The following is a 14,344-nucleotide window of genomic DNA, read 5'->3' on the forward strand; positions in this document are numbered from 1 at the left end:
ATTCATAGCAGTGCTGGAAGTCTAATAGTGTGTCCACATGGAGTGTCTAGATGAATTTCACTTTTTAAACATGCAGTTACCATAATCTGTTTCTTTACCTATCTGCCTTTTTCTACTCATTCTTCTAGGTAATGAGCGTTGTACTATGAGCATGTCAGGGAATAGAACTCCCAGTTGGCCTTTGCTATAACTTATGCAATGAACAGGATAAAAACAACTCAGTTTCTCCTGCGCACATGATGATTCTGGGGAGGGAGTTTTGTCTCTATTCTATAGATTTGAAGGAAATGAGCATCTGAATCCCTTAAGATCTTTGGGGTTTGGCGTGGGGGTTATAGATCTTATTATTAACTAAAGGAACTCAGACCTCTTTTTAGAGTTATTAAGAGATATGGGCATTTAAATTCTTAAGTTTATTCTGCTAGGGAGAAAACTGGTATGATTTTTTTTTAATTTATTTATTTATTTTTTTTTGGCTGTGTTGGGTCTTCGTTTCTGTGCAAGGGCTTTCTCTAGTTGTGGCAAGCGGGGGCCACTCTTCATCGCGGTGCACGGGCCTCTCACTATCGCGGCCTCTCTTGTTGCGGAGCACAGGCTCCAGACGCGCAGGCTCAGTAGTTGTGGCTCACGGGCCTAGTTGCTCCGCGGCATGTGGGATCTTCCCAGAGCAGGGCTCGAACCCGTGTCCCCTGCATTGGCAGGCAGATTCTCAACCACTGCGCCACCAGGGAAGCCCAACTGGTATGATTTTAACCATAGTAATTACTTGGTTTTGGGGGTTTAGGTGGGGGTTTTTTCAGTGTTTATCTTCTCTTTCATGGATATATTTCTTTCCTTCTGGGCTGCCTTTCTGAACTGCTTTTTTGTTCCCTAGCTCTGTAATTTTACATTGTTTTGTTTTGTACAATGTGGGTGGTACACATAGCTCTGTGTTCAGTTTTCTTTGAGTTAAAGCAAAGCTCTCAGAAAAATCTTGAGTCTTCAGTCCTGCATAATCCTGAAGACTAGTGTCCATGTGGCAGTCTTTCTTCCAGCTTATCTGGAGATCTTAAACCTTTGTCCTTCACACACAGTACTTCGAGTTGTTAATATGAGGAGAAAATTTGGGTAAGCAAATATTGAAACGAAACATGGGTACAGCTTGGTCTTTGAACTCCTTGACATTTAAAAGTAATTTGCCCAAAACAGGCAGCTGCTTCTTTGATAGCATTTCTTAACATCTGCTTAGAAACTGGGAAGCAGAATGATAAAGAGTTCCTCTAGGCTTGTCTTAGGTCAACACTTAGAACCCCATTCCTTAGCAAATTCCTTCTTGAATGGTTCTAGTGGTTGATGAACTCCTAAATAGGGTATTCAGCAAGGGAACAAGTACAAAAGCAGGGATTTTTTTTAAATTACAGCCAGGCATTCTACCTTTCTTGCCTTGGATTTATATGTGAGACTGGAGCAGGGCTTCATCTATATAGAACTCCTAGGATTATATACGGAGAAAAGAAAGAAGTTGCTTGAGAGACCTTATGAGGTAATAGAAAAGCCTTAGAGTCCAAATACCTACATTTCAATCCCAGTTCTACTACTGTCTACCTCTGTGACCTAGGAAACTTACTTAACCTCTCTGAGTCTATGTTTTCCTAATCTGTAAAAGGAAGACGGAGATGTTGTGAAGATGTGAAAGCACATTGCAAAATGCCTGGCACATAATAACTATTCAGCAGATGCTGGTTCCAGTCCTTCCTTCCCTTAAGTAACTGGAATCAATTAGAGTATTGGGTTAAAGTTCACACATAGGGAATTCCCTGATGGTCCAGTGGTTAGGACTCACCACTTTCACTGCAGGGACCTGGGTTCGATCCCTTGTTGGGGCACTGAGATCCTGCAAGCTGCATGGCGCAGCCAAAAAAAAAAAAAAGCTCACACATAGCAATATACTGAGAACAGATGTGAGTTGAGAGCATAGGAGAGTCCTGGGTTAATCAGTGTGCTATAGTCTGAGCCACAAGGATCATGTGCTATACATCTTGACTGACTCAAGAAGAAGTAGAAAACCTGAGTAGACCTAGAGCAATTAATGAAATCAACTTAGTAATTTAAAATCTTTCAACAAAGAAACGTCTTTGAGGCTTCAAAATGTAAGGATGGCTTCTTTAGTGAATTCTATCAGATATTTAAAAAAGAAATAATACCAATCCTTCACAAAGTCTTCCAGAAAATGAAAGAAGAAGGAATACTTCCCAACTTATTCTATGAGACCAGTATAACTCTTTGATACCAAAGCTAGATAAAGACAACACAAGACCAATATCCTTTATGAACATAGGTGAAAAAATTTTCAACAAAATATTAGCAAAATGAATCCAGCAACCATGCCTAAGTGAGATTTATCCTAAGGGTGCAAGATTGGTTTAATATCTGAAAAACAATTAATATACTATGTTAATAGAATAAAAGATTAAAAACTACATGATTATCTCAATAGACACAGAAAAAAACATTTTTAAAAATGCACCACCCGGGCTTCCCTGGTGGCGCAGTGGTTAAGAATCTGCCTGCCAATGCAGGGGACACAGGTTCGAGCCCTGGTCCGGGGAGATCCCACATGCCACAGAGCAACTAAGCCCGTGCGCCACAACTACTGAGCCTGTGCTCTAGAGCCTTTGAGCCACAGCTACTGAAGCCCATGCGCTTAGAGCCCGTGCTCTGCAACAAGAGAAGCCACCACAATGAGAAGCCTGCACACTGCAATGAAGAGTAGACCCCGCTCACTGCAACTAGAGAAAGCCCGCGCACAGCAACAAAGGCCCAATGCAGCCAAAAATAAATAAATAAATAAATTTATTAAAAAAAAAATGCACCACCCATTCATGATAAAACCTTTCAACAAGGCTTCCCTGTTGGCACAGCGGTTAAGAATCTGCCTGCCAGCGCAGGGGACATGGGTTCGAGCCCTGGTCTGGGAAGATCCCACATGCCATGGAGCAACTAAGCCCATGAGCCACAACTACTGAGCCCACATACCACAACTACTGAACCCCACGCGCCTAGAGCCTGTGCTCTGCAACAAGAGAAGCCACTGCAATGAGAAGCCCACGCACCGCAACAAAGAGTAGCCCCCGCTCGCCACAACTAGAGAAAGCCTGCGCGTAGCAATGAAGACCCAATGCAGCCAAAAATAAAATAAATTAGAAGGAAAAAAAAAATGTTCAACAAACTAGGAATTGAAGGGAACTGCCTCAGCCTGATAAAGGGTATCTACAAAAAACTTACAGAATACAAAAAACTTAAATAATGTCATATTTGATAGTGAAAGACTGAATGTTTTCCCCTAAGATGGGAACAAAGCAAGAATGGCCTCTCTGGCTTTTTCTATTTAACATTATAGCCAGTTCATTCAGGCAAGAAAAAGACATAAATGGCATTCAGATTGGAAAGGAAGAAGTACAACTACCTTTATCTGTAGACAGCATGATCCTATATGTAGAAAATCTTAAGGAATCCACAGAACTACTGGCATTAGTAAGAGTTCAGCAAGGTTGTAGGATACAAGATCAATGTACAAAAGTCAATTATATTCCTATATACTGTCAATGGACAATAAAAATGAAATTATAAGAAAACAACTCCATTTATAATAGCATCAAAATGAATAAAGTACTTAGGAATAAATTTAATAGAAGATCAAGACATAATACTGAAAATTACAAAACCATGCTGAGAGAAATAAAGTTTGTGGGTTTTTTTTTTTTTTGAAGTTTAAATTTTTTATTTTACATACAAAGAGCTAGCATTGTTTCTGCATAAGGTCGATGTCCTGGATGACCCATTCAAGGAAGTTCACTTAGTCCAACTTAATGAAGCTGATGTCCTTCATGTACTAGAGGAAACGCTGGTGGCACATATTGAGGCCATATTTCTGGATCGTACTGTGCCGATTTGAGCAGATGCGGCAAGAGCGAGAACCCTGGCCGAATTTTTTTGGATGGCTCCAGTAGAGCTGCTGGTGAACCATCTTGCTTTCTCGGCTGCAGTGAGGCAAAAGGCAAGAGAAATAAAGTTTAAGTATATGAAAACACATTCCAGTGTTTCTGGATTGGAAGACTCAATATTGGGTTTTTTTTCTTTTAAGGTTAATATTTTTTATTTTTTTATTGACGTATAGTTAATTTTAGTTTCAGGTGTACAGCACAGTAATTCAGTTATATATATGTAGTATAGTTCCCTGTGCTGTACAGTAGGTCCTTATTGGTTATCTGTTTTATGTATAGCAGTGTATATATGTTAATCCCAACTCAATATTGTTAAGATGGCATTTCTCCCCAACTGATCTTTAGATTCAACACAAACCCATCAGAATCCCGGTAAAGTTTTTGTAGAAATTGACAAGTTGATCCTAAATGTTATGTGCAAATTCGGAGGACCCAGAATAACTAAAACACTTTTGAAAAAGAACAAAAAAGTTGAAGAACTCATACTTCTCCAATTCATAACTTGCTATAAAGCTATAATAATCAAGACAGTATGGTACTGGCATAAGGATAGACATATAGAGCAATGGGACAGAATTGAGAGTGCAAAAATATACCCTTACATTTATGGTCAATTGAATTTCACCAGAGAAGTCAAAACTTAATGAGCAAAGGATAGTATTTTACACAAATGGTGCTGGGACAATTTGATATTCACATGCAAAAAAATTAATTTAGACCCTAACCTCTCTCCATACACAAAAATGAAAATGGATTACAGACCTAATGTAAGAGCTAAAACTGTAAAAGTTTTAGAAAAAAATCTTTGTGAAATTGGGTTAGGGAAAGAATTCTTAGTTAAAACACCAATAACATAATTCATAAAAGAAGGATTGATAAATTTTATATCCTCAAAATTAAAGTCACCGTTCAAACCTCAAAAGATACCATTAAGAAAATAAAAACATAAGGACTTAGAATTCAAGGAGATGATAAACAACCCAATTTCAAAATAGGCAAAAGATTTTAATGGACACTTCACCAAAGAAAATATACAAATGGCTAATAAGAATATAAAAAGATTCTCAATATTGTTAGTCACTAAAGAAATGTAGATTTAAACAATGAGATGCTATTTCACACCCACTAGAATGGCTGTAATAATTTTTTTTAATATTTATTTATTTATTTTGGCTGCGCTGGGTCTTAGTTGCAGCACACAGATCTTCATTGAGGCATGTGGGATCTTTTAGTTGTGGCATGCAGACTCTTAGTTGCGGCACATATGCAGATCTAGTTCCCCAACCAGGGATCGAACCTGGGCCCCCTGCACTGGGAGTGTGGAGTCTTACCCACTGGATCACCAGGGAAGTCCCTATAATAAGTTTTTAAAAAACAGAAAAGGCAAATCTATAGAGATAGGAGGCAGATTAGTGATTGTCTGAAACTGAGGGTGAGAGGGGATTTATTGGTTGCAAACAGTCATGTGAGATTTTATTTAGGTGATAGAAATGTTCTATAACTGGATTGTGGTGATAGTTGTACAGCTCTGTAAATTTTCTAAAACTCGTTCAGTTGTACACCTAAAACAGGTGAATTGGGCTTCCCTGGTGGTGCAGTGGTTGAGAATCTGCCTGCCAATGCAGGGGACACGGGTTCGAGCCCTGGTCTGGGAGGATCCCACGTGCCGCGGAGCGACTAGGCCCATGAGCCACAATTGCTGAGGCTGCGTGTCTGGAGCCTGTGCTCCTTAACAAGAGAGGCCGCGGTGGCGAGAGGCCTGCGCACCGCGATGAAGAGTGGCCCCCACTTGCCGCAACTGGAGAAAGCCCTTGCACGGAAACGAAGACCCAACACAGCCATAAATTAATTAATTAATTAATTAAATTTTTTTTTTAAAAAGGTGAATTTTATGGTATATAAATTATACATCAATAAAGCTGTTAAAAAAAGACACTCCAACAAAGCAACCAGCTAAATTTAGAACATGGAGTATTCTACAAGACAGGTGATCCGCCCTCTCTAATCATATGGCTTGTCAGGGGAATAAGGAAGGGGAACTTTTTTTTTTTTGGCTGCGTTGGGTCTTAGTTGCTACACGCGGGCTTTCTCTAGTTGCGGTGAGCAGGGGCTACTCTTTGTTGTGGTGCACGGGCTTCTCATTGTGGTGGCTTCTCTTGTTGCGGAGCACAGGCTCTAGGCAAGCAGGCTCTAGAGCACAGGGTCAGTAGTTGTGGCTCACGGACTTAGTTGCTCCGTGGCATGTGGGATCTTCTCGGACCAGGGCTCAAACCCATGTCCTCTGCATTGGCAGGCGGATTCTTAACCACTGTGCCACCAGGGAAGTCCCAGGAAGGGGAACTTTTTTAAAATGAAATTGCCAAATACATTGAGAGGCTTTGACTGAATCCTGATTCAGACAGACTAACTGTGAAAAGACAAATTTGAATTTGGATTGGATATTAGATGAGATTATGAAGTCGATGATAATTTTATTAGGTGTAATAATGACGTAGTGATTATATTTCAAAGTCCTTATCAGTTGGCAATGCATACTACACATACTGGAATATTCACAGTAAAATGACATTATGTCTGGAATATGCTTTAAAGTACTATATTAGTTTGCTATAACAAAGCTCCATAAACTGGGTGGCCTAGAACAACGGAAGTTTATTGTCTTAACAGTTCTTGAGGCTAGAAATCTGAAATCAATGTATTGGCAGGGTTGGTTCCTTCTGAGGTCTATGAGGGAGAATCTGTTCCACCCATCTCTCCTAGCTTCTGGTAACCTCAGGCATCCTTGGCTTATAGATAGCATTCTCCTCGTGTCTTTATATTGTCTTCCCTCTAAGCATGTCTGTCTCTGTGTTCAGATTTCCCCTTTATAAGGGTACTAGTCATACTGCATTAGGGGCCCTCTAATGACCTAACCTTAACTTGATCATCTACAGACGTCATATTTCCAAATAAGGTCATATTCACAGGTACTATGGGTTAGGACTTCAACATCTTTTGGGGGGACACAATTTAACCCATAATAAATACTACAGCAAAAAATTTTAAAAGATTAGAAAATGTTGATAATTGTTGAAACTACTTGATGCGCACATGGGAATTTATTATGTTTTTCTCTTATTTTGTGTATGTTTGAAATTTTCCATGATAAAAATTTAAGAAATGTGTGTGTGAAAGCAGAGACTTAAATTGATATTTGTACACTCATGTTCATAGCAGCATTATTCACAATAACCAAAAAGTGGAAGCAACTCAAGTATCCATAGACAGATGAATCGATAAAGAAAATGTGGTACATACATACAATGAAATATTATCCAGAGTTCAAAAGGAAGGAAATTTTGACACATGCTCCAATATAGATAAATTGTAAAGACGTTATGCTAAGTGAAATAAGCCAGTCACAAGAAGAACAAACAAACATTGTATGCTTCTTCTTATATGAGATTCCTAGAGTAGTCAGAATCATAAAGACGTAAAGTAGAATGGTGGTTGCAAGGGGCTAGGAGGAAGAAGGGAATGGGGAGTTAGTGTTTAATGGATACAGAATTTCAACTGGGGAAGATGAGAAAGTGCTGGAGATGGATGTTGGTGACAGTTGCACTACAATGTGAATGTAGTTAATGCCACAGAACTATACACTTGAAAATGGTTAAAATAGTAAATTATACAGACCAGCTAAGGACTTCTATGAAGATACTTTAAAAGCCATTGATCTTTGCAGTTAAACGGTAAATGCTTATCCTTGCATTGTTCCCAATATTTATTTCATGTATACATTCCTCATTTATTCTAAAATAATATTATTAATAATTGTCATAATTAATACCTATTGGTTTTGTTCCTTGCTTTAAAAATTGGTATTCCTGTTCTTAAGATCATAAAAAGATGCTTGATTTCCCTTAAATTTTAAACATTACAAATTAAAATTCTAAAATATACAACTTACTATTTTAAAAATAGGTCTATAAAAATAATCCTAATGGCTTATATTGTCCTAGGTTTTCTAGACTTTTAACTTTTTGTTCATTATTTGTTCTGCTTTTCTAAGATCTTTTCTTCTCCACTCTCCTTTTCTTTTTTTATCATAGACCTTTTTAAAAGCATTTTTAAAATTCTTTTTATGTTAGATGAAGAGAAGAAAAAGCTTCTTAGGGAGCTTTTCAAAGATCCTATAGACTTTGAAGATTAAAAATTTTATACCATTCCTCTGAGTTTTCATCACTGAAAGGATTCCCACAAATTTTTCATATATATATATATATATATATATATATATATATATATATATATATATATATATATATAATTTTTATTGTAATAAGCTTTTTCTATGGTTGGCAACTTGTTTTAAATTATTTTTTTAAACATAAAATTATGACTATTTCTAAATGTCTTATCATTTCCATTTACTGATTTCTTACTTTATTTTATACAAATCCAAAACATCTTCCTGGCCCAGAGCAATTAACCAGTTACCCAGATCTTGCCGGTGCCTCTTTGAGGTTTTTTGGTATTATTTTGTTTTCTTTTAAAATATCAATTCTTATTTCTAATACCATTTAAAAACAATTAAATGGGGGCTTCACTGGTGGTGCAGTGCTTAAGAATCTGCCTGCCAATGCAGGGGACACGAGTTCAAGCCCTGTTCCAGGAAGATCCCACATGCCTCGGAGCAACTAAACCCGTGCGCCACAACTACTGACCCTGTGCTCTAGAGCCCACGAGCCACAACTACTGAGCCCACATGCCACAACTACTGAAGCCCGCACGCCTAGAGCCCATGCTCCACAACAAGAGAAGGCAACACAATGAGAAGCTCACGCACTGGAACGAAGAGTAGCCCCTGCTCACTGCAACCAGAGAAGAGCCCGCGTGTAGCAACAAAGACCCAACACAGCCAAAAATAAAATAAATAAAATTTATTAAAAAAAAAAAATTAAATGGGAAAAAATAAAATAAGGAACCAACCTTTTTGGCAGCTTAAATGGCATTGATCTCCCGGTCCCAAGATTCACGTTCAATACAAATTTAATGCAAAAGAAAAAAAATCTCTGAATTACCCATCTCTGTTCCTTCATTGTATTCCAGATTTGTAGCTAAATCTCTAGCCTGGATTATACCAGCTAAATTTTTGGAAATTTTTTTAATGCAAGAACTTTCTGGTTTTACCTACTTTATGTGATGAGAGTAAAAAGCTGAAAAAAAGTTTATAAACTGTAAAATGCTGTATGAATGTTAGTGCCATATGAGCTAGGGACTGGTAACAGTTTAGAAGATGATTACTCAAACTTTTAAGTTATTCCTTTCCCGGGTATATGATAAAAGTTGACTTCAGCTATAAATATGAGAGTAACATATCTACTTCATGAGGTAGTTGCAAGGACGAAATAATTTAAGTAGAGTATGTTGAATGATTCAAGGAATTTGTAAACCAAGGAACTGAACAGGAGAGTTCAACTTTCCAGATTGGTTAGATCAAGGGATAGAATTATCAGGGTGTGAACTTCAGATGAAACCCGGGCACCACAAGGCAAGTAGCCACATTCACATTTGCGAAATTCTATTTCCTGAAGAATTTCTTAGGACTCAAGACTCTCAGGAAGTTAGAATTGGGATATATCTTCTACTTTCTTCTTCATCCTCATTGTATACATTAATTGGCTTAGTGGGATGGTGTAGGTTATGGGTGTGAGATCTGAAATCTGACTCTTCTCTTGCTCTTTTGGAAGCATTTTGTTCCCCCTTCTAACAAAAGAGTGGAAGCCCAGGGTGGTGTACCTTAATCTATTTGATAAATTACTTCTAGGGTATCTAGATCCCATGAGAATAATTTTCCTTAAGACTATAAGCCAGTCAAAGCAGAGTAACACAGAGTAGTAGAAGGATGACAACCAGGCAGCTAGGATTGGAATTGCCATTTTTCCACCCTACTCCTCCCCTCCTCTCCTTCAGCTATCTTTTATTTATTTTATTAAATAAAATGACCTTGAACATTATATTATAAGCATGACATTTCTTAAGGCTGAAACCAAAGATGGCAGACTAAATAGCAACTAGGCAAATGCCTTAATTTGACCTAATTTATTCATGTCTTTGTCTATTCAACAACTATCTATTAAATATTTATTCTGTGTGAGGTACAATGCTAAGTGCTAAGACTATAAAAATAAATCTCTGCCCTCAGGGAACTTTTATTAGTCTAGTGGGAAAGAGCATAAGTAAGTAAGCTGTTACTTTACTGTATGGTAAGTTATCTAGTAGAGATGGGCACCAAGTGTTGTGGGAACACAAATTTGGGTTGTCAGGGAAGGTTTTCTAGAGGGAGTATACCTGAGGAGAGCCCTAATGAATAATTAAGAGTAGGGACTTAGAAAGTATTCATAGAATTTTACTTCATCTTCTATGAACATGGAGTAATACATGCCAAATACTAGAGGAAAGCATGGCTCAAGTATGGCCTGCAGGAAGTGGGGCAGTTGGAGTAGAAGCAGGAAAATGTCAGTTACAAGAATTGTGGGTAGGAATTTGTAGTAAAATAGAAGAATGACTTGTCAATGATTTGATGGCTCACCAATTTTCAATGTCTTTGGAAGCCTGAAGACCTCATAAAGTGTGAGATAGGGCTTATATAAAGAGAAGACCTTTTCTGTGGTAGGATCAGAACCGATATCCACCTTCTTGGTCTTCCCAGAGTTGGGTGTAGGCAGCATGGCTCTCACCCTTATAAGCTTTCTAATGCCTACTACCTAATAATAGGGTAGAACTCACGTGACCCTTTCCTCTCTTATTCTTTTCGCAGGCACCCTAGAATACGTTTCCACACAGGCCTTGTGGATGCCCATCTCTACTGCTTGAAAAAATACGTTGTGGACTTCCTAATGGAAAATAAGTAAGAAGGAGGGGGATAGAGTCAAACCCACAGCACTTAAGCTACCCTGTGACTTAATTAACAGTTTTAAACCTTGACAATAACCAGTTATATAAATAACACAGTTTGTTATAGAAATGAATTCATGTTACAGCATACTGTTATTTCGTCTGTACCAGAGTCTCCTGCTTGTATTCTGGGGACCTGTGCTATGATAAACCAGTAATTTATTTGTATAAAACTAATAGTAATTTATGAAGCATCTTTCTGCAGTTTCAGGCTCTTCTTCCTTCCTTCTGCAAGGGTGAGCTCCTCAGCTCTGGTGTTATTTGTCTCCAAGCAGATGTCCTTTCCCTAGGCAATTATCCTATAGATGGGCCCTCTTAGCAAAGGGCCAGACACTTATACCCAAGAGGAGGAAAGAAAGAAGAGCAAGTTTTCCTCCAATTTTGGAAAAGTCCTTCACATCGAATAAAGTTTCATGAATGCAGAGAAACAAAATTTGGTGCTTTCCCTGATTTTGCTTTGATAACAGAACTGTGGGCCTTAAATACTTCCCAGAGACTGTGTCTGGCAGATCATAGGACGTGGATTTCCAGAGAGAAAACTTCCTTTTGTGGTTGATCTCAAGGATTTTTGATAGGAAATGCAACTAGAGTCCTCAGAGGAACAGGAAGGAAAAGATGTAATAACTGCATGGTTAAAAAGAGGAGCAGCTAGTCTTCCTTGATGGCTGCTGGATAAGTTTCTGCCTTGAATAGTACTGGTAGACTGGAAAGCAATCAGGCTGGTACCACAGCAGCAAGTTCCCTCAGACCAGCTGGGGAAGGGAGTCTGAGAACCAGAGTTCAAGTGCTAAGCATGCACTTAAACTCAGGAATATTAGGGGGATATATACAGGAATATTAAGGGGAAGAGGAATTGTTCCTCCATGCCCAGTATAATATTTCTTGCAGCATCCTAACCCTCACCTGCCTACAACACCTGCTCAACCACTACAGAAAGGCCCATGTAGAGCCAATGGTGAAACAAATCATCTGGACTCCTGGAAAGCTTTCCCAGGGGTTATTGTTTCTCTGTTTTTTCTCACCAGGACAGTATTGCCCTGCTCCCCTCTGATTTATTATTCTGTTTTTTCAGTCAATCAACATATATTTATTAAGCACCTGTTACGAAGCAGGCATTGTGCTAAATCAACTGTGGGATCCATGGTGAATAAGCAGACATGGGCCCTGCCCTCATGGAACTTACAGCCTTAGCTCCACAGTGGATTGTAGAGACTTTGCTTTTTAAATAGCAAGGAAACTTGCTACCAAGATTAGAGTGATCCAGTACCCATTTTCCACATACCAGTCTAGGCTATCCATATTATAAAAATGAAGTTAACTCTTTGCCATTAAAGGTTTTTTATTTATTTATTTATTTATTTATTTTGTATTTATTTGGTTGCTCTGGGTCTTAGTTTCAGCTCGCGGGCTCCTTAGTTGCAGCTCACCCACTTTTTAGTTGCGGCAGGCGGGCTCCTTAGTTGTGGCATGTGAACTCTTAGTTGCGGCATGCATGTGGGATCTAGTTCCCTGACCAGGGATGGAACCCGGGCCCCCTGCATTGGGAGCGCAGAGTCTTAACCACTGCGCCACCAGGGAAGTCCCTAAAGGGTTTATTTTTTATGCCCAAATGAAAATGAAATCCTGTGAAATAGGTCCTACCCTTGACATGCTGAGAGGGGATACAATAGTGGTAGAGATCATGATTTTTAAAAAAAATTTTTTCCTATGGAAAATTTCACACAGATACAAAAGTAGAGAAAGTGATGTAATGAACTCCCATGTATCCATCACACAGCTTCAATAGTCACCAATTCATGGCCAATCTTTTTTTATATTTGCTACCACCAATCTTGCTAGTGTCACACCAGGTTATTTTAAAGCAAGTCATTATGATATAATTTCATCTGTAATTATTTCAGTTGTAATTATCTATAAATATTTCAGTATATATCCCTAAAACATAAACAAATACCTCAGTATTACTATCACACTTTAAAAAATCTAACACTACTTCCTTAACACTACCAAATGGGATTGTAGCTTTTGGTGTCTGGATATGCAGACAGTTTTGCAACAAAGCTAGCCTCATCCTGGCTGCTGTAACTCATTTGGCCACCACCAGTTAGCAGTTCCCACACCTGGCAAGTGTAGTACAGTGGTATGTTCCTTCAGGGCAAGCCTAAATTTGGTGATTCTGTGGCTCCAGCCCAGAAGCTCTGCCAAATGGGACTTTCCCAGAGCTTGCTGTGATAAAGAAGTATACAGAGCCTCAGCTCCACTACCTCCCCATCTCAAGATCTGTTAAAGAGACCTTTATCTCTTCTTCGCCCCATCTACCCTTTACCTCTCAGAGTTGTTGGGATTAAAGGCATTATATTGAAAATTGGTAAATTTCAATATAGAATTAAGAAAAGTATAAAGGCACAGCAGGACAAATTAGAATGGTACTTGAGGGAGATTCTTTATTCCTGGCTGGAATAGTGGAGGTTATGTCTCAAAGCTTTGAGAGATAGGATTGAACAGGTTGGTGGGAGCAGTGGGTACAAGGCCTTAACAGCTGAGCAGGGAGTTACAGGTCTTTATACAGAATAGTCCCATATGGAATGAGCAACGATTCAACCTGGCAGGGGAACATAGACTATTCCGAATGGGAAAGAGACTCTTTCAAGGTAAGTAAGAGGCATTTATAGTAATCTGACTATGAGGACTCCTTTAGGAATGGAAAGGAAAAAGTAAACCTAGGAGACATAGCTTCAAGAAAGGACTGATTTAGCAATCCTTTGTTTTACCTATGAAAATTAACATTCTGCCCTGTATATTTTTCTAGTTGTCTACATGTTAATGTCTTCCACCCAAATTCCTTGACATCAGATACCTACCTGGATTGGTAAGGCATTCAATATATGCTTGGTGAATGGAAGGAAAGGAGATGTGGTGACAGTTTAGACAGCAGAAGTAATTTTGTACATCAGTAGTTAGAGAAGAGACGAGTATTTCTGCAGTTTACTAAGTAGAAAAACTATAGGGAAAGCTGTGGAGAAAAGAAAACCTATACTGTCTTTGACGAGAGAAGTTTAGTAAGTGAGCTGTGTGACCCTGGACAGGTGTCTACCTTTCTGTACCCCACTTTCCTCATCTGGGACACACTGTACCTGACACATGGTGGTTGTGAAAAATACTTGTAAAGAGCTTAGCGCAGTAGTTGGTGCATAGTAAGAACTTTTCATTGATCACCTACTGTGTTGCTAGATGCTAAAGATAAAAAGATGGAGTTTCTGCCTTCAAGTTGCTCACAGTTTAGGGAGAGAGGGACAGGTTAAATTATTACAATAAAATGTGCTAAGTAGTATGAGAGTATAGTAGAGTAGTATAATAGTATAGTAGAAGCACAAGGGAATTTGGGGGGGGATGATGGAAGTACTCTATATCTTGATTTGGAGTAG

General features: G+C 38.7%; 2 protein-coding genes across 6 annotated transcripts in view; one reads left to right on the forward strand and one right to left on the reverse strand.

Moving 5' to 3' along the window:
* Positions 1 to 14,344, forward strand: part of EIF2B3 (eukaryotic translation initiation factor 2B subunit gamma) — a 153,414-nt gene that overhangs the window by 95,113 nt on the left and 43,957 nt on the right. For all 3 annotated transcript variants that reach the window (XM_082364961.1, XM_082364962.1, XM_082364963.1), the window contains one exon: positions 10,783 to 10,872. In XM_082364961.1, coding sequence (XP_082221087.1) covers positions 10,783 to 10,872 — 90 coding nt within the window. The remainder of the gene's footprint in view (positions 1 to 10,782; positions 10,873 to 14,344) is intronic.
* Positions 443 to 14,344, reverse strand: part of BTBD19 (BTB domain containing 19) — a 93,161-nt gene continuing 79,259 nt past the window's right edge. For all 3 annotated transcript variants that reach the window (XM_082365136.1, XM_082365138.1, XM_082365140.1), the window contains one exon: positions 443 to 4,019. In XM_082365136.1, the coding sequence (XP_082221262.1) occupies positions 3,846 to 4,019 (174 nt within the window). In that variant the 3' untranslated portion in view covers positions 443 to 3,845. The remainder of the gene's footprint in view (positions 4,020 to 14,344) is intronic.

The sequence above is a fragment of the Balaenoptera borealis genome, assembly GCF_965194805.1.
Source record: "Balaenoptera borealis genome assembly, chromosome: 1".
Lineage (NCBI taxonomy): Eukaryota > Metazoa > Chordata > Mammalia > Artiodactyla > Balaenopteridae > Balaenoptera > Balaenoptera borealis.